This window comes from Callithrix jacchus, chromosome 8, assembly GCF_049354715.1.
Source record: "Callithrix jacchus isolate 240 chromosome 8, calJac240_pri, whole genome shotgun sequence".
In the NCBI taxonomy this organism is placed as follows: domain Eukaryota; kingdom Metazoa; phylum Chordata; class Mammalia; order Primates; family Cebidae; genus Callithrix; species Callithrix jacchus.
In genome coordinates, this window is record NC_133509.1 from 30,936,670 (window position 1) to 30,964,449 (window position 27,780).

Here is a 27,780-nt window from a genome sequence, read left to right on the forward strand (position 1 = left end):
GGCTCACTGCAACCTCTGCCTCCTGGGTTTTCAAGCGATTCCCTGGCTTCAGCCTCCCAAGTAGCTGGGATTACAAATGTGCACACCACACCCAGCTAATGTTTGTAATTTTAGTAGAGATGGGGTTTCACCATGTTGGCCAGGCTGGTCTCGAACTCCTGACCTATGAGAAATATAAGAATGATTTAAGTGTTAGGTTCTTTCCCTTACCTGCAAGTTAATGAGTGTATTAATGAGCAGTAAAATGGTTGCAAAAAACCTGAACCTGAAAATCTGAATGTACTTTGTAAAGGTATCTGAGCACCTTTTCAAAGGCTTCTTTTCATCACTTTACCCACTAGTGTCTATTGTAAGACAACTGGTCTTCATGGCTGCCTTAGCTGGGGTGACAGAAATAAACATCTTAATTATTGATTTCTGGGAATCTAATTTTGTTCTTGGTCACTCTTCTGCCCAACTTGAATGACTATTCATTTGTCTGATAAACAAAATGATGTAGTTTGGCTGTCTGATACCCAGTGTTGGAGGTAGGGCCTAATAGGAGGTGTTTGGGTCCCTCATTAATGGCTTGGTTCTGTCCTTGGGGTCATGAATGAGTTCTCACTCTATACATCCCTCCCTCACTCCCGAGCTGGCTGTTAAAATGAGGCTGGCACATGGCACCTACCCCTTCCCCACCCATTCTTGCCCTATGATCTCTACTTATATTGACTCCTTCACTTTCCTGCATGAGTGGAAGCAGCCTGAAGCCTTCACTGTTTCTTGTACAGCCTGCAGAACCGTGAGCCAAATAAACCTCTTTTCTTTTAAACTACCCAGCCTCAGGTATTCCTTTATAGCAACACAAACACTGAGATGCAAAGTTTCTCTTCCTAGGACATGTTTGATTTAGATTGTAGAGTCAAGGGCTGGCAGGAGGGTGGTGCTAGAGCTGAAGTTTAAGCTGACAGTGTAGGGGCTACCACAGTGACACTTTTATAGTTGGTTAGGTTCTGGAACATGTTGCAGTCCACTTCCACAGTGAGCCTCTGGAGCCCCAAGTGTGTTGGTGTGAACTGGAACTGGGTACACATGGTGTTTTCAGGCCACACTGAACCGAATCTGAAATAAAGGAAAAGGCAGATGGTAGTTCTGTCCCAGGTTCACTGCTCTGATGGTCCCAGTGACTGATCTTTCCTTGCTTGAAGAGATGGACCATGCACAAATAAACATGTAAGTACCTTGCTATTAAAATAGAAGTGTTTACAAAGGAATAGAAGACAGGAGCCACCCAATGCTGAGCAACTGCACGGTTGAGAAGAGACATATCCTAAGGGCTACCAAGCTACATCTGTCGTTGCTTTTGTCATCTGTGAATTCCTTCTGGTTCAATTCCTGGTAATGGTACTGGAGTCTCTTTGGAAGAGTGATATGGTTTTGCTATGTCTCACCCAAATGTCAACTTGAATTCTGTCTCCCAGAATTCCCATGTGTTGTGGAAGGGACCCAGGGGGAGGTAATTAAATCATGGGAGCCAGTCTTTCTATAGTGAATAAGCCTCAGAAGATATGACGGGCTCATCAGGGGTTTCTGTTTTGCTTCTTCCTTATTTTCTCTTGCCACCACCCTGTTAGAAGTGCCTTTCACCTCCCACCATGATTCTGAGGCCTCCCCAGCCATGTGGAACTGTAAGTCCAATTAAACCTCTTTTTCTTCCTGGTCTCAGGTGTGTCTTTATCAGCAACCTAAAAACAAACTAATACAGTAAATTGGTACCAGTAGAGCGGGGCATTGCTGAAAAGATACCTGTAAATGTGGAAGTGACTTTGGAACTGGGTAACAGGCAGAGATTGGAGCAATTTGAAGGGCTCAGAAGAAGAGAGGAGAATGTGGGAAAGCTTGGAACCTCCTAGAGACTTGTTGAATGGCTTTGCCCAAAATGCTGATAGCAATATGGACAATAAAATCCAGGCCAAGGTGGTCTCAGATGGAAATGAGGAACTTGTTGGGAACTAGAGCAAAGGTGACTCTTGTTATGTTTTAGCAAAGAGACTGGTGGCATTTTGCCCCTGCCCTAGAGATTTATGGAACTTTGAACTTGAGAAAGATGATTTAGGATATCTGGTAGAAGAAATCTCTAAGCAGCAAAGCATTCAAGAGATGACTTGGGTGCTCTTAAAGGCATTCAGCTTTATAAAGGAAGCAGAGCATAAAAGTTTGGAAAATTTGCAGGCTGACTATCCAATAGGAAAGAAAAACCCATTTTCTGGGGAAAAATTCAAGCCAGCTTCAGAAGTTTGCATAAGTAGCAAGGAGCCTAATATTAATCCTGAAGACCATGGGGAAAATGTCTTCAGGCCATGTCAGAGACTTTTATGCCAGCCCCTCCCATCACAGGCCTGGAAGCCCAGGAGGAAAAATTGGTTTAGTGGGCCAGGTCCAAGGTCCCTGTGCTGTGTGCAGGCTAAGGATTTGGTGCCCTGTGTCCTAGCCATCCCAGCTGTGGCTGAAAGGGGCCAACATACAGCTTGGGCTATGGCTTCAGAGCGTGGACACCCCAAGCCTTGGCAGCTTCCACATGGTGTTGAGCCTGTGGGTGTGCAGAAGTCAAGAACTGAGGTTTGGGAACCTCTGCCTAGATTTCATAAGATATATGGAAATGTCTGGATGCCCAGGCATAAGTTTTCTGCAGGGGTGGGGCCCTAATGGAGAATCTCTGCTAGGAAAGTGCAGAAGGGAAATGTGGGGTCAGAGCCTCCACAGAGTCCCTACTGGGGCACTACCTAGTGGAGCTATGAGAAGAGGGCTACCATCCTCTGGACTCCAGAATGGTAGATCCACCAACAGCTTGCACTGTGTACCTGGAAAAGCCACAGACAATGCCAGCCCATGAAAGCAACTGAGAGGGAGGCCGTACCCTGCAAAGCTTCCCAAGACCATGGAAGCTCACCTCTTGCCTCAGTGTGATCTGGATGTGAGACCTAGAGTCAGAGGAGATCATTTTGGAGCTTTGAAATTTGACTGCCCTGCTGGATTTTGGACTTGCCTGGGCCCTTTAACTCCTTTGTTTTGGCCAATTTCTCCCACTTGGAATGGCTGTATTTACCCAATACCTGTACCCCCACTGTATCTAGGAAGTAACTAGCTTGCTTTTGATTTTACAGGCTGATAGGTGGAAGGGACTTACCTTGTTTCAGGTGAGACTTTGGATTGTGGATTTTGGGTTAATACTGAAATGAGTTAAGACTTTGGGGACTGTTGGGAAGGTATGATTGTTTTTGAAATGTGAGGACATAAGATTTGGAGGGTCCAGGGGCAGAATGATATGATTTGGCTGTGTCCCCACCCAAATCTCAACTTGAATTCTGTCTACCAGAATTCCCATGTGTTGTGAGAGGGCTCCAGGGGGAGGTAATTGAATTACAGGGGCTGGTCTTTCCCATGCTATTCTTGTGATAGTAAGTCTCACAAGATCCAATGGGTTTATCATGGGTTTCCACTTTTGGTTCTTCCTCATTTTCTCTTGTCAACACCGTATTAGAAGTGCCTTTCACTTCCCTCCATGATTCTGAGTACTCCCTAGCCATGTGGAACTGTAAGTCCAATTAAACCTTTTTTTCTTCCCAGCTATGTGTTTATAGCACAGCAGCATGAACATAAACTAATACCAAGAGCTATAGCTTTGGAACCTTTGCTTATTGCTAAGCACAGTGGATGTAGCAGGCTTATTGAGAGGATGTCAGTATGTCAGCAGGTGGTGTTTGGAGCCTTGTCAGCAACCTCCTGGCCTGCCTATAAACCTTCTTTTGGTGACAGACTTCCTTTGAGGAGCTTTGCCCCACGATTGATTTGGGAGACCACAGAAGTCTGGTTAAATGTTGACTCTCCCTCTTCTTGACTTATTAGCAAAAGTGACTCAGTAACACACATCTGCTAGGACCTGAGGACAGTAGGTATAGGTATCTTGAACTTTATACGGTGATTCAACTAAGGATGCAGTACACATAACGAAAGAAGATACTCGCAACATTTAAAATCAACAAGAGACTAATACCTGGACTATACAGGGAACTTCTACAAATCAACAAGGAAGAGCAGAGACACCAAAAGAAAAGTGGGCAAAATAAAGATGAACTACTTACCAAGAAGAAAACATAAAAGGCTAACAAACATATGAAGAGTTGCAATTAAAACAATAGTAAGATATTATTTCATTTTTATTAGACTGGAAGAAAATATTAATAGCTGGGTATTGCTAGGGATGAAGGAGAGGTAGGAATATCGAAACTCTCATGTACTGCTGGAGGGTGTGGAGACTTGCAGCCATTCTGCAAATCTGACAGTACCTGTTCAAACCACATCATAACCAGTGACCCAGCAATTCTATTCCTGGGTATATATATCCTCAGACTCCACCAAAGTTTCAAACAAGTTTATAAGGAGACCTATGTGAGGATGTTCACTGCAACATTATTTTCAGTGTCAGAGTTGGAGGCACTCCGGGTGCCCATGTCTATAGAGTGGAGTGGTAGAAAGTAGTGGGTGTACATGATGGAATATTATGTAGCAGAAGACATATAGGCATAAATCTTAAGAACATAGTTCTGAGTGAAAAGTAAGAAAAGCAATTAATTATAAATTTATGTAAGTTAAAAATACAGGCTCATGAAAGCAACCGTACACATTTTACATGTACAAATAAAAGGACATGAAGGGTGGTGGTGAAAATGGAAATAAATGGGAACAAATTAAATCGTGTATTGTGGTGGTGACTACCAGAATGCAGCCCTCTTATCACAGTGAGAGGTAGCCTGTCTTCCCTTCATTACTCTCCAATTCCCAGCCCTAATGCCCTCACCTGCATTCACAGCAATACCCAGGCTCTCCCTGCATGATCAGGGCAGCAGTGAGGGCAAGTAGGTGCCCAAGGGGCTCGCATAGCCTGCCTCACTCCTATTCTCCTACAGATATAATGGTCCCAGGATGAGGAAAGCCACTTGGTAGCCCTAATCCTTTAGTTCAGTTTCTGTGGGTATCTGCTGTCTGCAAGGACATGACAAAGAGAGAGTCTCTCTCTTGGGCCCTGCCTTTCTGACTTGTTGAGACATTTAATGGGGAAGAGAAGTCTGCCATCACTTACCTGTAGCTCCTCTCCCTGTGAATGAGCCCCCTTCCCAGGATGGAGATCACACAGTGCTTCATGGGGGCATCTAGGGAATTCTGGATGTTGACTGAGGCTGTGAGGGGTTGATACTGCTCTGCTTTCTCTGGCATCTGTGGGAAGAGGCAATGCCTGGTGTGGATGTCAAGGACCCAGCCACAGTCACTCTCTTCTCCCCTGCACCCCGTACCCTCAGTAAATTTCCTCATCTCTGCCAAGCTGACCCAAACTTCACAGCTGATGTCTTCTACCCACTCTACCTGCTCTTCCTGCATTTATTCTCACCCTTGGTCCATCACCGATGATTTGTGATGGTGCCTCTCCTCTATGCAGACATCTTGGAAGGTTTCCCACCATCTTAGGAATTCAGCTTACATTGTATTCAGAGTTCTTCATGGTGTTCCCCCAACCTCCCTCTTCCACCTCTCCTGTTCTTCCCATGACTAAGTGACATCCCAGCCCCATCAGGGACTGTCCCATCCCCAGCACGCCCCTCAGGCTACCTTCTATTGCACCTCTTTGCTGTCTTCTGCCTTCAGTGGCCTTCCCTTACCTCTATACTGAAAGAGTACTCATTTTTCAAGGCCCAGCATAAATGTCAACTCCTTCATAAAGTCATCCCCAAACCCAGCAGCTGGAATTAATCCCCTTTGCTTCACTTATTGCTTCACTTATTCCATAGCGACTTTGTGCATCTATTAAAGCACTTATCTGGAACACCAAATGTTGTGTCTTCCTAACTAAACTATAACCTGCTTGAGGGCAGGGATCAGATCTCATTCATTTTGGCCAGAGTAGACACATGGAAAGAGGGCTGGACCAACAGCCATAAGCCTCAAGAACTTCCTGCTTTTATGATCTTAGGCATGTTGCTCTCTAGGACTCAGCTTTTTTTTTAAATCCCAATAATGGGAACAGTTCCACCTCACAGAGCTTAGAAAGAAAAAGGAGGTGAAAAATCCTCAGGCATGTGTAGGAAGTGCTAAATAAACATAGGCTATTATGATTCCTGTAGGTAGGAGGCAGCAACTGGGAATGCCCCAATTTTAGAAACCTTTACTTGACTAACTAAAAAGTTGGAAGATTTAAACTTTAATAGGGTATGTAAGAAACTATGTCTCTCAAGAGAAAAAGCTCTTAAATGTAGCATTTTCTGGTAATCCTGTGGCACAGTCATCTGCTCTGAAAGGGCTTGGATTCCTTCTGAAATGCAGACCTGAGTGGTAGCAGATTGAGGGCAACTCAGGGGAGGACTGGTGCCTACCTTGATGGCAAGGTGTGGTTTACAAATGGCAATGTCTTCCTGAGCAAAGCAGCTAAGGCTGGACTCAGAGTATGCTGCCATGGCGGTGAGTCTAAGGAAGGTGTTCTCAGGTACATTTTGCTCAAAATTGGAGAAGAACAGGCCAATGGTTATTGTCTTTTCTGAAACACACAACAGGTGGAGTCAGTGCCAATGGGTGTGTGTACCCCAGAAACAGCCATAGTTACACGCACAATGCAAATGATTCAGGGCCTCATTGATGTCAGAAAAATGCCCCATTTCCCCCAGAAGCTGTATGCTTGGAACTCACTCAAGACCCCATTCCTCACCCTCATACCTATCACCACCTCCGACAGTGCTCTTGGCAGACCACCTTAGTGAGGTTGGGGAAGGGTCCCAGTGAACTAGAGCAAGTTAAGCTATTTGGGCCTCAATGTCCTTGTCTCATAATAATGCCTTCCTGGTGGGATGGTTTGTGTTGTTTGTAAGCTTTTTGTTTTGTTTTAGGGACAGGGTCTTACTCTGTCACCCTACAGACAGAAACATCTGCTCCCACTGTCACTACTGCTCAGGGGATGACATATCCGCCCTGCCCAAGTTGAATCTTCTGCTTTCTAAGTCTGTGCCCCTCCTAACCCCATCACAATAGCTGTGTAACTTTGAGTAAATTATTGAACCTCTCTGTGTCTCATCTCATCTGTAAAGTGGCAATAGCAATGGTTCTTGCCTCAGAATGTTGTTGTGAGGGCTAATAAGATGATGCATATAAAGCATTTAACACCATTTTGGGCAAAAATAAGTGCCCAATAAATGTGAGCTACAATTATTCTAGTTGTCTCATTTCCCCAAGCATAGCTCTATCAATTTTAATCCATCTCTCCTGAGGCTGCATTCTTTCCCTCTTGCCTGCTTCTTTTCCTCAGCATGGAAGCAGGTTCAGCTCTCTCCCTTTGCCCAGTGTTCCTGGCTAACCCCTAGCCTCCCTTTTCCTGTCATGCCTCCAGGGAGGACTGGGCAGTTTGTCTCACCTTCCCAACTCAATCGGCTTAATGCCCAGGAAGCTTCTCTGCAAGGCCACTCTCTTAATGGTGCTTTTCAGCATTGACACCTCATGCCCTCTCTGCTGACCTTGCTGGGTGCCCCCTTCCTCTGACTTTCTGGCCTCCCTTTCTCTCTGCTTTTCCCCTGACCATCTTCTAAATGCTGCTGCTGCTGCTGGGTTCCCTCCTCACCCTCTCATCTACTCACTGTCCTCTCCCCACCGCCATGAGCTCATCTATGCCCTGACTCTTTGTTGGCCCCCCCTGTGCTGGGATTTCAATGTCTGAGCTCCAGCCCAGAACTTTATCAAGTTTTCTTGCTGCCTACTGGTCAGCTCCACTTGGATGTGTCATGGGCTTTCAGACACTATGTGCCACAAACAAATACATCCTTTTTCTCCCTGAACCTGCTCTTCCCCATTTTTCCTTTTCTAGTGACCCACCCCTACCAGAAGCATCCACCACACACATATACACTCACACATTCACAAGTCCAATCTATCCCAACTCCTAAACATGTTTTAATTCTAAGTGCTTCCAGCTTAGTTTAGCCTTCATTTCTTGACTTCATGACTACAAAGTCTTCTCATCTTCAATCCAGTGGTTCTCAACACTGAATGTACATTAGAATCAAGTCGGGAGCTTTACAAAACAATCCTAATGCCAGGCTACACCCCAAATCAGTTACATCAGACTCTGGCAGTGAGGCCCAGACATTAGTATTTTTTTAAAGTTTCCCAGATGACTGGAGTATCTGAGCCTACTCTGGCTCAGAAGACTGCCCCCCAGCCCCCCAAAAAAAGTTCGCCAGATGACTCAATGTACAGCCAAGGTTAAGAAACATTCTTCTTATATGACCCCTTCCATTCCATTCTGCCAAAAGTTCTTTCTTGTTAAAATGAATTTCTGATTCCATTGACTACCCTGGCTGAAACCTTCCACCAGCTTTCCATTACTCAGAGAACAAAACTCAAACTCCTTAGCAAGACAGATAAGACCCTGTGTTACCCGGGCCCTGTCCAGCTCTCACATCACTCCCCTGACTCCATTCCTCCCATGCTTGGAAAGGGAAGAGTGATGCAGAGACTGAAGGTGGGGTGACTGGTTAGAAGGCTGTCGCAATGCTGTAGACAAGCTCTAGTCAACTGATTCTCAGACTTGTCTGCACATTGGAATTACCTGAGTTTTTAAAAATTCTGATGTGTTCCACCATAGAGTTTTTTTTTTTTCTTTTTGAGATGGAGTGTCACTGCATTGCCCAGGCTGCAGTGCAGTGGCATGTCTTGGCTCACTGCAACCTCCGCTTCTTAGGTTCAAGCAATTCTCCTGCCTCAGCCTCCCCAGTAGCAGGGATTACAGATGCATGCTACCATGCCCAGCTAATTTTTCCATTTTTAGTAGAGTCAAGGTTTCACCATGTTGGCCAGGCTGGTCTTAACTCCTGACCTCAGGTGATCCACCTGCCTTGGCCTCCCAAAGTGCTGGGATTACAAGTATAAGCCACCAAGCCCGGGCCACCAGGGAATTTCTGATTTAACTGGCTTGGGACACAAGCTGGGCATGAAACTTCCGCAGGTGATTCTAATGTGCAGCAAAAATTAAGAGCAATTGCTCTAGTTCAGGGAATCTTAACCATAGAATAACACAGGGTGTTTTTTGTTTGTTTGTTTAAAAAAAAAAACAATGCCTGGACCCCATCCCAGACCAATTAAATAAGAACCTCAGGGATAAGGAGGGCCCTTTGCACATGTTGCTCCTTCCATCTGGAATGCTGTGACTTACTTCTCTGGCTATTACTCTCCTACTCATCCTTCCAGATTCAATGCAGTACAATTTATTTGGGGGCAGCCTACTCCAGCCTGAAGGAGATGCTCTCCTGCCACTGTACTCTGTTAAGCTCAGCAAACGCTTCTCACACTGCTATGAAGGGTCTGTTTACTGATCTGATTGCAGTTGTTATCATGTTTTTTTCCTGCTTCAGGCCCAATAAATATGTGTTGAATGAGTGAATGAGGGAGAGCACAAGAGTGAGCACCAGGGGCTCAAAGCCATCTCGAGAAGCTGCACGGGGGTGCCCTGTGGCTGCTGCCTGCCCAAGACAGGGGCCATGTGTGTGGGAAGTCTGGTGTGGCTATAGAGCATTACCCAGGTTGTCACTGAGTGTGAGGGACAGCTTCTTCCTCCAGAGCTCGGCAGCAAGGACACCATTGTAGTGCACAGCCTGGACCCCAATTGCCAGCTGCACTGCCTTCTCCTGCTCACTGTGGTTAATCAGCGTCACTGAGATCTGGCCATCCCCTCTCAAGGGTAGGGAGCTGGGTGCTTTCAAGAACAGGTACAGAGGATTGGCAGTCTCCAGACTGGGAGGACAGATGCCATTGTCTTTCCCAAATTTCATTCTCTCTTTCTTGACTCGCTCCAGCACCTCTTTTTCCTGAAGAGACCCTGGAGAAGGGAAGAAACAAAGCCAACCTTTTACCCAGGAGATACAAATGCTTCTAATAAAAGCCCAAGAATCAAAACCATTTACCCACTTCTGCTCAAATGCCAAAGTCACAAGAGCTCTCCAAACCTCTAAGGACATATTTAGCCTCAAAATGTCTGTGTGAGGCAGATCCACTACCGACACAGTGTGTCTCTTCCAAGCCACTCAAGGACCAAGTTCTTTTTCAAGTGTTACGGATTTGCCCCTTGAACAATGAGACAGCAAGGTTGGGGACAACTCACACTGGTTCTGAGGACAGTTTTGCAGGGAACTGAATCTTTTATGTGAAAGAATTTAGACTTACTCTGAGGATCAGGAATGCTGCTAAATGTCCTAGGGTGTGCAGCCCCTACAACAAATATCTGTCCCCAAATGTCAATGGTGTCCAATGGGGTTGAGGAACCCTGTTTTATATGATGGGGAAACGACAGGGGCTCTTTCTGCCTACACCTGCCAGGCCCATCCCTTTCCCTCATTTGCTGTTTCAGGTGCCGAGAAGCCTGGGGCCCTTCCCTGGCCCGTACCTTCAGGATACTTGTAGTTCTGAGTGATGTCCTCACAGCGGTCACTGCCCACACCCTTGGTGCTGATGTTGTTGCCAACATACTTTGTGTTGGAGTCAGTCAACTCCAGTTTCCCATCCTCACGGCACTTCCAGACCACACATGAGGCATTTATGGCAGCAAAAAGGTCTGACACTGCAGGGGTCAGCCCCAGCATCCCTTCCTTGACTGCTCTGACCGGCACCAGCTCACAGGACCCCAGGACTGAGGGAGAGAAAGGTTGGTGAGCCCGGAAGCCGTGCCTAGACCTGTGCTCAGTTCAGAGCTGCATAACCTCAGTCCCCATCTTCTTGCCTATTTTCCCTCCCCAAGGACCAAGGTCAGAGGTCAGCACTAGGCAGGGCTTCTGAGAGAGTCACAGAGGTGAAGCTATTTAGTGATCAACTACTTAGTGATAAGACTTTCTGGTCATGGCATATGGCAGAAGCCGTCTCAGGAAATGGACAGGCAGAAGCTGAGAGGACCACACTTAGCGTGAGAAACTCCCAAACCAGCTTTACTATGGATATGACAGGAATAGGGCCGCCTTTCTTGAGCACTTACTGGGTGCCAGGCTCTGTGCCACTTCTGTTCCTGGGTGAGGAGGAGCTATCTTTTATTGGTCCTGAAGCTTCCTTTTCTGGGCTGTAGCCTATCCTGATACCCTCTTCATCCATGTCCTCAGAACCCCCCTGCTGCAAGCCCCTGACCTAACACAGCCACTCACCATCTTAAGATCCTTATGATCTTATGATCCTATGAAAAGCTGGAGATTTCTCAAAGCACTTAGAACTACCATTCAACCTAGCAATCCCATTAATGGATATATATCCAAGAGAAAATAAATTGTTCTGCCAAAAAGACACATGCACTCATATGTTTGTTTCAGCACTACACACAATAGCAAAGATGGAATCAACCTAGGTGGCTATCAATGGCGGGTTGGATAAAGAAAATATGGTACATGTATACCATGGAATACTACATAGCCATAAGAAAGAATGAGATCATGTCCTTTGTAGCAACATGGATGCAGCTGGAGGTCATTATCCTAAGCAAATTCATGTAGGAACAGAAAACCAAATATTGCATGTTTTTACTTACTAGTGGGAACTAAACATTGGGTACTCATGGACATAAAAATGGCAACAGACACTGGAGACTACTAGAGGCATAAGGGATGGTGAGGGGTTGAAAACCTATTGGGTACTATGTTCAGTACCTGGGTAATGGGAGCAATCACACACCAAATCTCAGCATCATGCAATAGACCCATGTAACCTGCACATCTAGCCCCTGAATCTAAAATAAAAGTTGAAATTATTTTCCAAAAAAAAAAAAAGATTCTCTGCCCTTCACTGCAACCCAACTCCCTAACCCACTGCTCTAAGGTGCCTCATCTCCCTATAACCTTGTGGCCAGGATGGTTGGCACCTCTATTCCCACGATCCCAGTGGCATCAGATCAGCCTCCTCCTGGCCACTGTCATGCCTCATGCTTCTCCTGTTTTCGAGGACGCAGACCCCTTGGGACTGCCTGCTGCTCCCGAGTCCTCTCCAGGGGACTCTTTCATCTCTTGCATCTCTGTGCAGCCCTGCATGGTCCTAGAACCACCCCTAGGCTTTACCTCTACCTCCATTAGGAGCACTTGGGTGCAGAATCTGCCATCCATCATAACCCTGGGGCAAGGCAGGCCGTGTCATCCAGCACTCTGTGGAAGTCTGGAAGATCCTAAATGTAGCAAAGAGAAAAATTCAAGTGGGAAGGAAAAGGGGTGCTGAAGAGGTTCTGGAAATGCAGCCTGGCAGAGTTGTTGTTGTTCCAGTGGGATGGGAGGTCACTGTGTCACAGGCTGTGGCACTCCCAGGAAGGGGCGTGCACACCACCACTGACCATCAGCGCTCGCCTTCAAGGGTCTACTCTTCTCCATGCCAGGGTCACGCAGGGGATGGGGCTCCTTCAGAGGTGTGCCATGCAGGGTTTGAGCCCTTCCTGGCTTGGAACCTCATCTTTCTCAGGCTTCTCACCAGATTCTGCCTCTCTGGCCTTCTCCATTCTGAAGTCCCTCCTCATTGTAGTATTCATCTACGAGCAAACGCCCACCGGTGCCCTGCGCTGAGGCAAAGGTGGTCACCACGCGGGCAGGGATTCCCAGGCATCGCAGCACTGTGAGAAGAGGGGTGGAGTGTCAGGGGCACTCAAGAGATCAGGCTGGGGGTGTGTGGAAGGCTGGCATTTTCAATATGGGCACATTCACATTTCCTCTGGGCACTGAAAACCTTGGAGGAGGAGTGTAGGCACCTAGAAGTGGCAGCCAAGAACAGGACACATAAAGGCTAATCAATAAGGCACAGGTTCTACTGCATGTGGGGTATATAGCAGGGGAGAGGGCAACAGAACCTAGAACACAGCGCTGCAGGGCTGCCCTGCTGGGACAGTGAATTTGGGAGCGGAGTTTGCAAATGAACCCAACTTTGCTGAGGGGAAAAGCAGCAGAAGCTGGTGGGAGGAGCTGCCTGGGACAACTGCTTCTGTGTGATGAGATGGGGAAATATGGCCACAGGGAGGCAGTCCTTGCTTTTGGAAATGTCCCTCCCACATGGAAGGCCAGGGAACAACCCAAGAGGCAGGGTACTCTGTACAGCAGACAAGGGGACCAACCTGTGCAAGCAACAGCAGCCAACACCCAGGCCTGGCCATCATACACAGGTCGGCCTTGGCCAGTGAGCCACTGCCGCAGGATGGGCACGCTGCCCCGTCGCTTGTTCAGCGAGGGCCCTTCCTGGGTGGCCTGGGTCTGCGGGGTGGGCAGGACCCTCTTCTCCTTGAGAGCATGCAGCTGTTTGGGGAAATGTGTGGATGTCAGTATGAGTCCCTCGGGCAGGACAGCTTCCAGGGCACGGGTAAAGAGGGCTCACTGCAGTACTCCAACCATGGCGAACAGATCTCTGGCATCAGAGCTACCTGGTACTGATTAAACCTGCAGCTCCTGGGCTCTGTCCTAGGCCCCTGGGTCATACTCTAGGGTAGGAGTCCAGGACCCTCCTTCTTAACAAGTTCTCTGGCTCCAGCCACAAAGAGGATCATGAGAGCTGCCCTTCCTCAGGGGCTGGTTTCACTGGTTCTTAGTCCTCCACCCTGACTCGTTTGAGGTGGTTTGTGCCTGGGTCCTGGAGGCCATTTATCCCAAGCTTCTGTTAACCTGGACCCTTGCCACCTTTTCAGATGGCACATCAGCAGCAAAGAGGGAATGGCAAATGCATGACTCCTCTGAGGATTTTTAGGGACAAGGGAAAGCACCAAGTTACCATCATGGTCTGCATATATATATATATATATATTTTTTTTTTTTTTTGATATGGAGTCTTGCTCTGTCACCCAGGCTGGAGTGCAGTGGTGCAATCTCGGCTCACTGTAACCTCCGCCTCCTGGGTTCAAGCGATTCTCCTGTCTCAGCCTCCCGAGTAACTGGGATTACAGGCATGCACCACCACCCCCAGCTAATTTTTGTATTTTTAGTAGAGACAGGATTTCACCATATTGGTCATGCTCGTCTGTCACCGCCTTGGCCCCCCAAATTGCTGGGATTACAGGTGTGAGCCACGTGCCCAGTAACCATCATGGTCTGCATATTCTTACAAATAATCAAGGTCCCTTTGATCACCGCAGCAAGCACTGGGTAAGATGGGCCCTTCCTGCTCCTTCCCATGGACCTAAGCTCCAGGTTGGGGCTGGGTGTGGGGATGGAAAGAAGGGGTTAGTCTTCTGCGAGCTTGCGTCCTGAGGTGTGACATTTATTTGCTTTTCTTCCAGCTGTGGATGCTACTGCCTACCTTTTTTCTCCTCCTCAGACCCTTCTGTAGGAACTGTCTCAACACCCTGGGAAGAGGGGACCATTTGTGATTTACAGGTTCACGGTGATGGAGCAGGTCTGTTAGAGGGCTCTTGCCTTACCTCCGCCCCATCTGGTTTCCCAGCCTCTCACTCACCAAGGCACCCAACACACTGGCCACGTGCACTGGCTGGCTCCACTTCTCTACCTGCTTGTCCTCATTCAGCAAGCGCAGACTGAGGTCAATGACATCCCCCTCAAACTGTTAAGGATCACACAGGGCCATGATGAAGGGTCTCCAGGTCAGGCACTCATCCCACAAGATAGCCTCATCATCTCGTCCTTCTCCCAGACCCACGCTCCACACCTGCCTCCCTTGTCTCCTCCCTCAGAGTTCTGGCTCCCTCCTCCCACCTCTCAATGTGCCCTGGGTTCCCTTTCCCAGGCATCCAGTCCTTTGTCTATTCTGTTGTCTGACTCCCAGTAGGGTATGAGCTCTTGAGGTCTAGTGCTGCATGGTTTTGTTTCATCACATTGCATTCCATTTCTATTTAGTTAGCCCCTACTGCTCCTACCAGCCCTGAACCAGGGGTGGAGAATACCGAGGCAGCTCCTGCTCCTGAGGAGCCCCTGGAGATGGTCATGCAGCCCCTTAGATACAGAGCACAACAGCATGGCCAGGGCTCTTGTAGAGATGCCAGCACAGAGCAGCACAGTGGAGACGCTCCCTTTGCCTTTGGGGATGGGGAAGGCTTAGAGAAGGTCTTGAGATGGGTAGGAGCTTGCCAGGAGATAAGGGTGGGAAGCCCTTCCTGGCAGAGGGAACATTCAGCCTGTTGCTCTGGGAGAGTGAGGAGTTGGAACACGGGGTGGTTCATGGGGAAAGGAAAGCAGGGGCCTGGCTGGAAGGGCTGTGGATGTTAGGCGAGGGGTATTTGGTTTTTATCTTGAAGACAGTGGGGATTTAACTGAGGCTTGATTTGCCAGTTTTAAGAAAAATAATTCTGGGATCTCCAGAGGATGTTCTGATGTGACCCAAAGGAATGGAAGGCACCACAAGGCTGAACTGGGCTAGAGAAATGGTCTCATGACCAGGGGATTTTGGACCTACCAGGTCTGTCTAGCCTGAACATACAAGGTTATGGGACAGTCACTCTATACATTCCTCCCCTACAGGGCCCTGGTACCTGGCCAAAGTCCCAGGACTCTGCCTGGATGCAGTCAGCTGTGCCCAGGTAGATGAGACCATTCTGGTTCAACAAGTACTCCCTGCGCTGAGCCTCGTTGTTCAGGAACACAGCATCATCTGGTGAGAAGGGGTAGGGATGAGGGCCTGTGGTGGGGGTGCTAGGTCCTCCCTTCACATCCAGGCCTCTGTCCTCCCTGCTGAGATTAAGTTTGGCTGCTGGCCACCCCTTCAACAGTGTCCCCACTGGGACCCAGCCCAGAGTCCCTGGGCCAATCAGAGTGTGGACTTTATGGTGAGCCAGGCAGACAAGAACAATCTTAAAAAGCTTGGTTGGCTAGGTGCAGTGACTCACACCTACAATCCCAGCATTTTGGGATGCCAAAGCAGGAGGATAGTTTGAGGCCAGGAGTTTGAGACCAGCCTGGGCAACACAGGGCAGGTGCCCAGCAATCTGCAAGAACAGAATGAGCCAGAAGAGAGGAGCAAAGACAGGAACAGTAGATTTCCTGGAAAGCAGAAGAAGCTTGTGAGATAACACAGACCCCTTGAGGCCCTGGTTGGTGGGGAGCCTTATCAATTCAAAATTGTATATTCTTTTTTGTAAGAGGGTCCCCCAAATTGCGTCAGCTTTAGGCCCTGCAAAACCTGAGAGCACTCTGGACACAGAATAGCAGGGAGAGGGAGAGATGTCCATCCTCAGGCCACTTCATCCTGAGGCCCTCTCCAGTTCTCACCCCTGTAATGCTGTAATGAAGGGCAGCTTTCCCAGCGTCATCTCAGTGAGTCTCAACTCCTGTGATCAAAACAGCCTGAGCCAGCACCAGGGTCTGGTGGTAAGACAGCTTTTGCTTTCAGTGGGAAGCCTCAACCTGCTCCTCCCGGGGGTGACACCGAGACAGCATCCTGAGTCTGAGAGCTGGTTCATCCAGGGAGAAGGCCCTGGCACAGACTAGGTGTTGGTGCTGCCCTTAGAGAGGGCTGCCGCAGGGGCCTGGCACAGATGCTCCCTGCCAGAACTGCATCCCAGCTCCAGTGCCTGGAGTCCCTGTGCAGCCCACGCTGGCCAAGGTCCAAACTTACCTCTATTCCAGGGGTTAAAGAGCAGCGTGAACTGGCCCAGGAGGCATGGCTTCCTGCCTGAGAACTGCAGCAGAAGCGAGTAGTGGCCAATGACAGCGTCCACAGGTGTGTTCACAGAGATGGTCCAGGACTGGGCATCTCTCTCCTCCACCACTGCACTCCAGAACTTTTGGTCCCCCAGACTAGAAATCAGGAATGTGGCTTGGGTCCTGTTGATCTTGGAAGGCTGCTCTCCTGCAGTCACACAGTGATCAGTTAGTCTTGGGACTTCTTGGTCACAACTCAGAGTAATAAGGTCAGGGTATTACAAAGATGGAGCAGGTGAAAGTTGTTTTTGGAGGATAATGAAAGCAACCCATCCAGAAATGAGGCCCATCAAGAAAGAGTGATACGAGAACACAGGCTGTCGGTGCCTATGCACCTACATCTAGAAAGGTTTGTAGTGTATAAAATGGGCATCACAATGGTACCTGCTTCATGGCCTATGTGAGGACTGAATGAAATACTGCATGTGAAGTAGTTGGCCCAACACCTGACAGGTAGTATGGATTCAATAAACAGTAGCAATTAAATGTTATATTTAGCCTGGATTCAATTCCATCAGAATTTTCTACAAAGCTACCATTATCTGTGCAACCAAAAGGAAGCCCTTGGTGATGCTGCTGCTGGGCAGCTTCTGAGTCATCATAAATAATATTTACCAGGCACATCATCTTGTGGCACCCTCATGACTGCCCTGCCAGGTAGGCAGGACTTCTTATGGCCCAGTTGCAGTGTGGGCCAGTTGCCCCTTGATTCCTTAACAGGGTGTTGGAGAGAAACCCCCAGGGCTGCTGCCAAAGGGGTCTAGGCCTGTCTCACTAACCAGTTTGTGCAGTGAGGGCCACCTTCTTCAGAGCAGGCAGAAATGCGTGGACCGGAGCGCGGAAGTGCAGGGTGATGGTGAAGGGCTGCCCCCTCCTCACAAAGAGGCGCCGGGAGCTAAGGGCCTTGGTGTGGTGCTCCTCATTGTTTCTTGCTACCTGAAAGTCACAGCTCTTGATACCCAGGGCTGCTGTGGAAAAGAGAGAAGTCATGGAAACTAGGTAAATATGACAGCATAAGTACAAGCAGAGATTCTGGAGTCAGAGACCAGGGTTCAAATCCTCGGCTCCACTTATTTATTGGTGCAATCCCAGGCAAGTAACTTAACCACCCTGAGTCATGGTTTCCTTTTCCTTAGAAAAATCATCATCCCTCCTTCCAGAGTGGTCGGGATTTGATGATGTATAATACATTTAGCACAGTGTCAGATACATAGTAAGCCCCAATAAATGAAACTGTTATTGTTGTTATTATTAATAAGAACAATGCTTATTCTCATTGTTGGCCTCCTTTTTCTGGTCCCAATCCACAAACAGTGAATAAAACCCACAATCTTTCTCACCCCTATTCATTTTTTCTTAGAGCACAACCAGATAATTTTAAGAGCTGGTTTTGAGATCACTGAGTCAAATTCTCTTGCTTTATAGATGAGAAGAGTGAGGCTGAGTGTGGAACTGACTCACCTGAGACTATGCATGATGGCTCTTTGACCTAAAGTCTTATCATAAACTCACAGCACTATGCAGCCCAGAAAAACCCTTCAAGGAGGTGGCTCAAGAGTTTTACGAGTTTGTTAGTCAATTCTCATTTAACAGAGGTGATATCGTTTGGGTTTGTGTCCAGGCCCAAATATCAGGTTGAATTGTAATCCCCAGTGTTAAGGAGGGGCCTAGGAGGAAGTGATTGGATCATGGGGGTGGTTCCTAATGGTTTAGCACCATCCCCCTAGTGCTGCTTGTTTAAAAGTGTGTACCACCTCCCCCCTTCACTCTCTCTCTCTCTCTGTCTCCCATCAGCCGTGTGAAAATGTGCTTGCTTTCCCTTCCCCTTCTGCCATAATTGTAAGTTTCCTGAGGCTTTCCCAGGGGCAGAAGTTTGTACAGCCCACAGAACCATGAGCAGGTTAAACTACTTTTCTTTATAAATTACCCTGTCTCAGGTAGGTCTTTATAACAGTGTGAGAACAGATTAACATAAGAGGGAGGAAAAAAATGAGGAGTAGACAAGTCAAAAGATAAAGAACAATGCTGGAAAAAGAGGTTTAGGGTTTTTTTTTTTTTTTTTTTTTTTGCAGCAAGGGAATTGTGTACTTTTTGTTCCTTTGATGGCAGGCCATTGGGAATCTCCTTGGTCTGAAAGGCAGCCTGCAGTTTTTGCACTGGCTCAGCTGCCCTAAGAGAAGCTATAGCTTTTGCTCACAGGTATGAAATGAAGTCTAACCCACTTCAGAGAAGTGATATGACCCTGATGGCAATGTCCATTAGACTACAAGACATAACTTTTCAAATTCAGGATACTCCTACTTCAAATTTCCCTCAGTCCCCAGTCCCTCTGGCTTACAGCTGAAGAGTAGAGGGGAAGGATGTTCTACTTTTTCTTTCACTAGTGTTGTGGATGATAGAAGATGCCAATGATATCTATTAAGGACAAAAGAACTGAAGTGGTTGAATATGAAGAAATATGAAAGTGTGCAGAGGAGAGAAGATGCCAATGATATCTATTAAGGACAAAAGAACTGAAGTGGTTGAATATGAAGAAATATGAAAGTGTGCAGAGGAGAGAAGAAACCTCTGTCTCTCATCCTGGTGTCCTTGGGTGTCCCTTGCTTCCTTGCAACCCCCTCCTTATACTGGGCTTGGTCAGCCCATGGCTATAGATAAAGTAGCCACAGGGAGGCAGGGATTTGTAAATTGAAGTACAGCAGCACTCAGAAATCAGCAATGATTTCTCTTTCTGCTTAGCACAAAGCTTGTGCTGGGGCCCAGGATGAGTCTGCCGCTGCAGGCTGGTTGAGTTGGATTCATTCTAAGTCATATGACTTGAGCCTCAGTGTATCTGAACCCATGTAATGACTATAGTGTTACAGCAAAAATCACTAGAATTCATCTGGATTCTGGTTCTGTCTGGAAGCCTCCCGCCATCTCTTCTCTACCTGGCAGATGTCTACTCATTTTCCAAGATCCAAAAGCACCCACCTCTATAGCCTTCACTGACTCCTCCTGATAGAGGTCAGTCCTCTTTCTTCAGCACTTAACCCATTTGATACCCATCACCTACCTAGCCCTCTGCTCCCCATTTCACTGTGAGCTCCGGGAGGTACAGTGCTTTCCAATATCTGCATCCCCTGCCCCAGCAGAACTCAATAGATAGTCAATCAGTGTTTGCTCTGTCAATGAATGGATGAAAACATTGAGACAGCCTTAAAGGAGATTTTCTCAAATGCATCACAGGGGCCTCAGGCCCCCACCTGTGCCGCCAGACCCTCGCAGGGCCTCCGAGGTTTCTGCATTCTCTAGGTCTGCCTAGTTTCTTAGTTTATCTCTGCCTCTGCCCCTTTTAGGTGAATTCATTAACTCCTATCCCCACTTCTCTCCCACTGGGTCCTGAGGCAATGATACCTTCATGTTTTCCCAGCATCTGCTATTTGTACCACAGCCCATGAGAAGTTGTGTTAACACAGAGACCACATGGAATGCTCTTCAGAGGTGCACAGTACCCCACCCTCCTCAATCTCTGCCTTTCACAATGCCTCAGCGTTGCCTCAAATATGCCCCTTAAGCAGTTTTGTGTTTGATGACTGGCTGGAGGGAGGGGGGTGGTGAGGGAACAGTACAGAGTTACAGCATTTGCCAGAGTTCTGTGGTGTAAAATACTCCCCCTATGGCCAGTTAGAAGCTACTGAGGTGATGTTAGCAAGCACAGAGCTATGAAGAAGCACAGAGTGGCACATCATCATGTAGTTTTTCTACCATAGAGATACAGGAGACATAAACACCCTCAAGAACATAAAGGTAAAAAGAGGTAAATTACGTAGGAGGTGACAAGTTTAGAGTACTTATTATCTTGCTTTTTAGTATAGCTTTTTACTTGTAATTTTATACAATTTAATTTTTAATAATGCCTGTGTTTAAGAACTGGTTCACAAGATGCCTCAAAATTTAGCAATTGGCTCTTGCAAACCAGCACAAGCCAGCTCCAGCCACCGCAGAACGTCATGAGCTCATATTCACTGATTCTCATCTGGTGGCTACTGCACTGTCTGCCACCCACTGCCTGGAAAGGATTTAGCACCCACAGGGATTTGGGACTAAACAATCTCCTGATATCTTCAAATGTGTTTCTCTGATTGAGTAGATTTTTAATTTGTCTGGTCTCTACAGAATAAAAAGAATGATTTATTGGTGTCTGTCCTATTTTCCCAAGATGTGGCTGAGATGATTGACTGAATTCACCCAGAATTCTTTTTTCCCCCCTCAGGTGTTGGTCTTAGGGTCAGTTGCCCTCTGCACACCAGAATGGCCAACCAAGGCAGGGGAGTGAGGCAGTTTCTATAGCAACAGAACCACAGCTGCATCCCACTGTCCCCACACCTCCGCATCATCTCCCTCTGCCTACCCACTTCCTTCTCTCAGGACACAAGACAGCCAGGCAGTTCCCAGGCCAGGAGATAATAATTCCTGCCAAGAGTGCTGTGACTCTGACCACCTCTGCTGGTTTCTTGCTTTGTGCCTGCCTCTACCCCTATTAGGTGGATTCCCTGACTCCCACTTCTCCTTCTCTCCTATTTGGTCTAGAAGCTTTGGCACCTTCATGCTTCTCAGTGTGTTTCTCATTTGTATCAGTAAGCTGTGAACATTTATGCTATGATAACCTTAGGATAAGAATATAAACCCATGTTAAATTAACCACCATCACCATCTCACCATCATCATACAACTATCATGACAAGTTTACCCCAACATCCTACCCCATAACCACTCCATAGCAACATCACCATCACCTCCACCTCCACCAGCACCCATTATCACACCACACTCCACAACCACCCCACCATCGCCTCCACCTCCACCAGCACCCATTATCACACCACACTCCACAACCACCCCACCATCGCCTCCACCTCCACCAGCACCCATTATCACACCACACTCTATATCCACCCCACCATCACCTCCACCTCCACCAGCACCCATTACCACACTCCACTCCACAACTACCCCACCATATCTCCACCAGCACCCATACTCCACATCTACCCCACCATCGCCTCCACCTCCACCAGCACCCATTACCACACTCCACTCCACAACCACCCCACCATCACCTCCACCTCCACCGGCACCCATTATCACACCACACTCTACATCCACCCCACCATCACCTCCACCTCCACCGGCACCCATTATCACACCACACTCTACATCCACCCCACCATCACCTCCACCTCCACCAGCACCCATTACCACACTCCACTCCACAACCACCCCACCATCACCTCCATCTCCACTAGCACCCATTATCACATCACACCCTACATCCACCTCACTATCGCCTCTGCTTCCACCAGCACCCATTACCACACTCCACTCCACAACTACCCCACCATTATCTCCACCAGCACCCATTACCACACCACACTCCACAGCCACCTCACCATCACCATCCGCCTCCACTAGCACCCATTATCACACCACACCACAACCAGCTCACTATCACCTTCAGCAGCACCCACCTACCACACCCCCCCACAGCCACCTCACTATCACCAGTACCCCCACCCACCCCCATGGTTATACCACCATCTTTCTCCCCACCATCCATCCCACTTCCTTTAATGAAAACAGATAATGCTGTGGGGGCTGCAGACAGTCCAGCAAGCCCCGTGGAGCGCTGGCTTGGCTCACCCTGTCCCATGGCTGCAGGCTGCTCCTCTTATCCACTTGGCCGCAGGAAGCACCTGTCTTGAACTGTTGCTTCTGGGCTCCTTCTGTGCCTTCTCTCTTCCAGACAGAAAATGATGAATGCACTTTTGCTGGCTTAAGAGGCTGGAAATAGCAAAACTTCCTTCCACAACTCCTGTGACATACTGACAGGTTTCTTCTCTTCTACTCCCTCCCTGCTGGTATCTCCTGGACCAGTTGCTGGGAGTAACCCTGTTCATTTTATCTTTTGTGCCAGGAGGCCCAGGCAGGGATATGCCTGGCAGCCCTGGAGGAGGGGGGTGGGATGGAGAAGACCTGCCAACTGCAGAAGCCTAGAGGAAACCTTGAGGCCTATTGCTTCATGGCTTCAAGAGACTCTCAGAGATGTCATCTGGACTGCACTGGAAGACTCTGGAAGAGAGGATGCCACAAACAGGAGGCCCATATCCAACTCCAAATCTCAGGCCCTAAACATGTCAGGGGCTGCAAGTTGCTAGATGTTCATGGGCTGTTTTGATAATAGAGAGAACATGTGTGTCTGGAATTTATCTGTGTGAAAGAGATAAGGAAGTAGAATTCGTTGGTGAAAAATAAGTATCTTAAAAGTAGAAGCTGGGGCCCCAACTTTTCCAAGCCTACCTGGTCTGGGACACTCTGCCAGAGAAGGTTTGGAACTATCTTGGGACTCAGGTCCTACATCTTTTCAATTTTTCCTCCTTTAGTTCCTGAAGAGACAAGACAAGGATCTCATATTGGGCCTTACCTGGGCTTCTGAAACTGTGTTACCAGAAGCACTCATAGCATCTGTACTTGCCTGCATGTATATGAAATGTCTATAGAATGATATAAAACATACTGCAGAAAGTATTGGTTGCCTGTGGGGAGTGGATCTAGGCAGTGGGGTAGAAAGGTTATCTTTCTGCTGTTTACTCTTTTACACTTTTTAAACTTTGAACTTTTGAACTCATTTGAAGGATCTTATGTTAAAAAAAAATGAAACTTCTGCCTTTCACTCTCTCCCAAGAAAGATTCTTCATAAGAAATGAAGAAGTTAATTTTTCATTATTCAAAGATATCATTTTTACCTGGAAAACATGAATTTACTAACAACGATTATAAAAGGTAATTTAGTGAGCTGGCTAATACCAAAATTATAGGCACCAATAGTTTTCATACCTACAATCAATAACACATCAGAAAATGTAACTAAAGACCCAATCTATAATAGCAACAACAACAGAAGATAATATTTCTAGAAATAAACTTAAAAAATGTGAAGTGCTATCAGTAAATAGATTGGAAATGGTATGGAGGGACACCAAAAAAGACCTGAGCAAATAAAAAGGAAGATCACCATCTTGGGTAGGACAACTCAATATTATAAAGAAGTCATTTCTTCCCAAGTTGATCTTAAGTTTAATTCATTCCCAATAAAAACACCAAGAAGATTTTTTTTTGAAACTGATTCCAGGCTTCAAAAGGAAATTTCTAAGATAATAATAGAGTATGACCAGTCTTCCTAGATATGAACATATAATATGATAGTACTGCAGTTGAAAAGTCCATAGATCCAAATATATGCCTTAAATGTATGCTAAATGTGGCACTTAGAATCCATGAGAAAATGAAGGATTTGTCAGTAAATGGTTTGGGGACAATTAACTTGACAAAATACAGTTGGCTTCCTACCTTATGCCATACATTAAAATAAATTTCAGATGGATCAAAACTTTTATTAAATTCTTAAAGAAATAGAAGAAAAAATGAGACACTTCTTAACTTGGGAAAACCTTTTAAAATATTACACAAAACCCATAAGAAGCCATAAAGAAAATATTGAGAAATTTGATTCCTTAAAAATTTGAATCCTTAAAAAATTTTAAATGGAAAAGTTCACATAGTTAAAAGATACGCAACAAGTTGGGGAAAATATTTGAAACTCATATCATGAAGGCTTAATCTCCTTAATATAAAATATGCCTATAAATCAAGAATAACAAACTATTAGAAAAACGGATGAAGGATATGATAGACATCTCACAGAAAAGAAAATAAAAATGTCTCTCAAATCCATGGAGAGATGTCCAGCCTCACTTAATAAAAACGCAAAATAAAAACATCCTGAGATATCCTTCTTTCTTCACCTATTAGATTGGCAAAGATAAAAGAGTTTGACAACATTTTGAGTTGGTAATGATTTAGGAAAATAGTTACTCTCTTATAATACTAGTGGGAGTGCAAATTTAAATTGATGCAGCCTCAGCTGGGCGCAGTAGCTCACACCTGTCATCCCAGCACTTTGGGAGGCTGGTGAATCACTTGAGGTCAGGAGTTTGAGACCAGGCAGGCCAAAATGGTGAAACCCCATCTTGACTAAAAATACAGCAATTATCCAGACGAAGTGGTGGGCACCTGTAATCTCAGCTACTCGGGAGGCAGAGACATGGGAATTGCTTGAACCTGGTGGGTGGCGGAGGCAGTAGGCTGAGATTGTGCCACTGCATTCCAGCCTGGACAACAGAGCAATACTTTGTCTCAAAAAATTATAAATAAATAAATAAAAACTGATGCAGTGTCTCCAAATTGGTGCAGTCTCTACGGAGAGTGTTAGACTGGGTGGCTTAAACAATAGATATTTATGTTCTCACTCTTCTGTAGGCTAGAAGCTCAAGATCAAGGCCTTTAGGCTTGGTGTCTGGTGAAGGCTCTCTTCCTGGCTTGCAGGTGAATTCTCACACAGCCTCTTCTGTGTGTCTCCAGGGAAAGAGGAAGATCTCAGGTGTCTTCTCCTCTTCTAACAAGGACATTATTCCTGTTGGATTGTAGTCCATTCTCATGACCCCACTTCACCTTTACTACCTTCTTAGAGGTTCCATCTCCAAATACAGTCACATTGGGGGTTAAGGCTTCAACATATTATTTTTTGGGGAGGACAAAATTCAGTCCAGAACAGAGGGAAATTAAGTAGTTTCTACCAAAACTTTAAATGTCTATACTTTTGGCTGCTCTATCTATGGATTAGCCGTTCTTTTTATTCCTTTACTTTCTTAATACACTTGCTCTCAGTTAAAGAAAAAGTCTATAATTTAATTCAGTCATTCTGCTTCTGGATATTTATTATACAAATGATCCAACAGGTGTAAAATAAAATGTATACAAGTATATTCAGTGCATTGATATTTATAACCCCAAAAGACTGTGAGGAAATGTGTTCTCTTTCCGGGTCCACAAGGGGGCGTAGTTTTAAGGGCAAGAACTTCCCAGTGCCATGCACCCCTCCCATATCTCTCCATCCGGGAGATTTAACAGTTTTTGTTTAAATTTCGCGCCCGCGGGAAGAAACTAAGAGTCAATCGCCCCAGCGGAAGTTTAAACGAACTCCTTTCATTGGCCAGAGGAACTTGGGGAGGTGGGAATTTCTCCCAGGATAAATTCCCCTCCTCCTTCAGCCACACCGGATTTCCAGCTCTCTGGAATCCTCTGCAGCATAGTGGGACGTCTCGTTCCCTTCCTGGATCTCCCCTCTGGGGTCCCGCTTCCACACGCTTTTCGTGGAAGTTTTCTCTCTTCTTTTTCTCTTTCTTTACCTAAATAAGTCACTTTCTACAGATGCTTTTGAGTCTGGCATTTACTTTTATGCGTGGTCTCTTCTCCCATTCTTGGGGAGTAGTAGACCAAGAACCTGTAGAAACGTCCTCTCAGGGAAGCTGAGGCCTCCCCTGAACCCCAACAACTGGAAACTACCTAAACATTCATGCATAAGGTATTAGGTAGATAAATTATGGGACATGCATTCAATAAAATACATAAAGGTGAAAAATAATGAAGTAGTTCTATAAAGGATGTGGAACAATCTCCAAGCTTGATTTGTTTTGAGACAAGGTCTAACTCTGTCACCCAGGCTAGAGTGCAGTGGCGCAATCATGGCTCACTGCAGCCTCAACCTTCTGGGCTCAAGTGATCCTCCCACTTCAGCCTCCAAAGTAGCTGGGACTACAGGCATAGGCCAGTACACCTGGCTAATTTTTTATTTTTTGTAGAGATGGGGTCCCCCTATGTTTCCCAGGCTGGTCTTGAACTCCGGAGCTCAAGTGATCCTCCAGCCTTGGCCTCCCAAAGTGTTGGGATTACAGGCATGAGCCACCGCGCTCAGCCCAAGCTGTACTGATAAACGGAATAAGTGAGGTAGAGAACAAACTGAATATATGCTATCTTTGAGTAAAGGGTATGTGTGGGGGGAGAATATATATGAATTTGCTTGTGTTTATATGGACTATTTCTGGGAAATTACTTCTTCTAGATAGAGAAACTCAGTGCCTAGGCTTTTTTCTATATGTCCTTTGTATCTTTGTACCATGAACATATATTTATGTGTTAATATTTTTAAAGTAACAAAAACTTTCAAGGGAAAGAAAAGTCTGGCTGAAAGAACTTTTTTCACCACAGACAGCCCCCTACCCGGGAGGGCAATGGGGAGGTTGTGGGCTGGTTTCCCTTTGGGGAATGGGTTCTCCTTTTGGATCAAGCAAAGGGAATCTTCTCTTTCCTGGTTCAGTTCCCATTTGAGCGTCACAGAGATCCAGTCTCTGGCAGTATTTCAGTCAGGGCACTTTTTGAGGAGCCCAAAATGAGACACACGCTGCTGCGTTTTGGTTGAGCTGGGGAAAAGCGAGTGGGAGATGTGAGGAGGATGGAGGGAGGGGTCACCAGAAAGGTCTGTCCCACGGCACCAACACCTTTCTACTCCCCAGCCTCCGGCAGAAAAACAACAGTTCAGGTGGTGTAGACTCAAGAACTATCCACTTATTCATTTCTGAAACAAATACTTGATGAGCACTGTCATACACTAGGAACTGTGCTAGGTACCGGCAGGTACTGTTAGAAACTGTTAGGTAGACATAGTGCCCCAAAAAAGGCGGGAGTGAGTGGAGCAGCAACGGCGGCGGCTCCCAACCTCCCCTTCCCCTCCCCTAATTCCCCTTCCCTTTCTTAAACCCGCCCCGCCAGGTACTCGGCGAGCAGTCGCGGCGCTCCCAAACCACCGCATGCACTTGGCCAATCGTCCCCAACCGCCGCCTGCGCGCGGCTTCCGGGCCCCCTCGCTCCTCCCCTCAGGCCTCAGAGCGCCAGGGGTGCTTCCTTCCCGCCGCCTCGCACTCCCACCTCGCAGTCACGCTGGTGGGCTATGCCTGGCCCCAGCCACAGGCTGCTCACGGGCTTAGACGCTGCGGCCCGAGATGGGGGCCCCTGAGCCTCCCTGAGAAAGAGAGAAGCCGAGAGCCGCGCTCTCCGCCCCCTCCCCCGGGCCGCCACCGCCCCAGCCTGGCGGGAGAAGGAGGAGCTGCAGGCCTCCGGAGCCCGGCGCCGCGGCCCGCATGCTCAGTAAATAAGACGTTACTGAGGGGTTGCCTACACTTCAAAG

The 27,780-nt window shown here is 47.1% G+C and overlaps 1 protein-coding gene across 12 annotated transcripts; it reads right to left on the minus strand.

Annotated features, from left to right (window-relative positions):
* Positions 1–108: 108 nt before the first annotated feature.
* Positions 109–27,682, minus strand: EPB42 (erythrocyte membrane protein band 4.2). Of its 12 annotated transcripts, none has more exons than XM_035259441.3 (16): positions 27,522–27,682; positions 22,998–23,083; positions 22,341–22,436; positions 17,438–17,623; positions 16,573–16,806; positions 15,491–15,609; positions 14,461–14,565; positions 13,133–13,310; positions 12,499–12,637; positions 12,099–12,202; positions 10,454–10,696; positions 9,590–9,889; positions 6,405–6,565; positions 5,120–5,253; positions 963–1,101; positions 109–163 (listed from the first exon to the last, which is right to left on the minus strand). In XM_035259441.3, the coding sequence occupies exons 3-16, from the start codon at positions 22,348–22,350 to the stop codon at positions 128–130; spliced, it is 2,088 nt and encodes a 695-aa protein (XP_035115332.3). In that variant the 5' UTR covers positions 22,351–22,436; positions 22,998–23,083; positions 27,522–27,682; the 3' UTR covers positions 109–127. The 12 variants fall into 12 exon arrangements, with proteins under 12 accessions (XP_035115332.3, XP_035115329.3, XP_078190203.1 ...); XM_035259438.3 differs by having other exon boundaries at positions 17,438–17,626; XM_078334077.1 differs by lacking the exon at positions 27,522–27,682 and adding an exon at positions 27,370–27,432 and having other exon boundaries at positions 17,438–17,626.
* Between the last annotated feature and the right edge of the window lie 98 nt (positions 27,683–27,780).

Excerpts from the sequence above, each read along its gene's own strand:
- EPB42 (XM_035259438.3), bottom strand. Across the intron at positions 14,566-15,490 it reads AGTCCTGGGACTTTGGCCAG|TTTGAGGGGGATGTCATTGA; the intron begins GTACCAGGGCCC and ends GATCCTTAACAG. Across the intron at positions 1,102-5,119 it reads CACAGGGAGAGGAGCTACAG|ATTCGGTTCAGTGTGGCCTG; the intron begins GTAAGTGATGGC and ends CCTTTATTTCAG.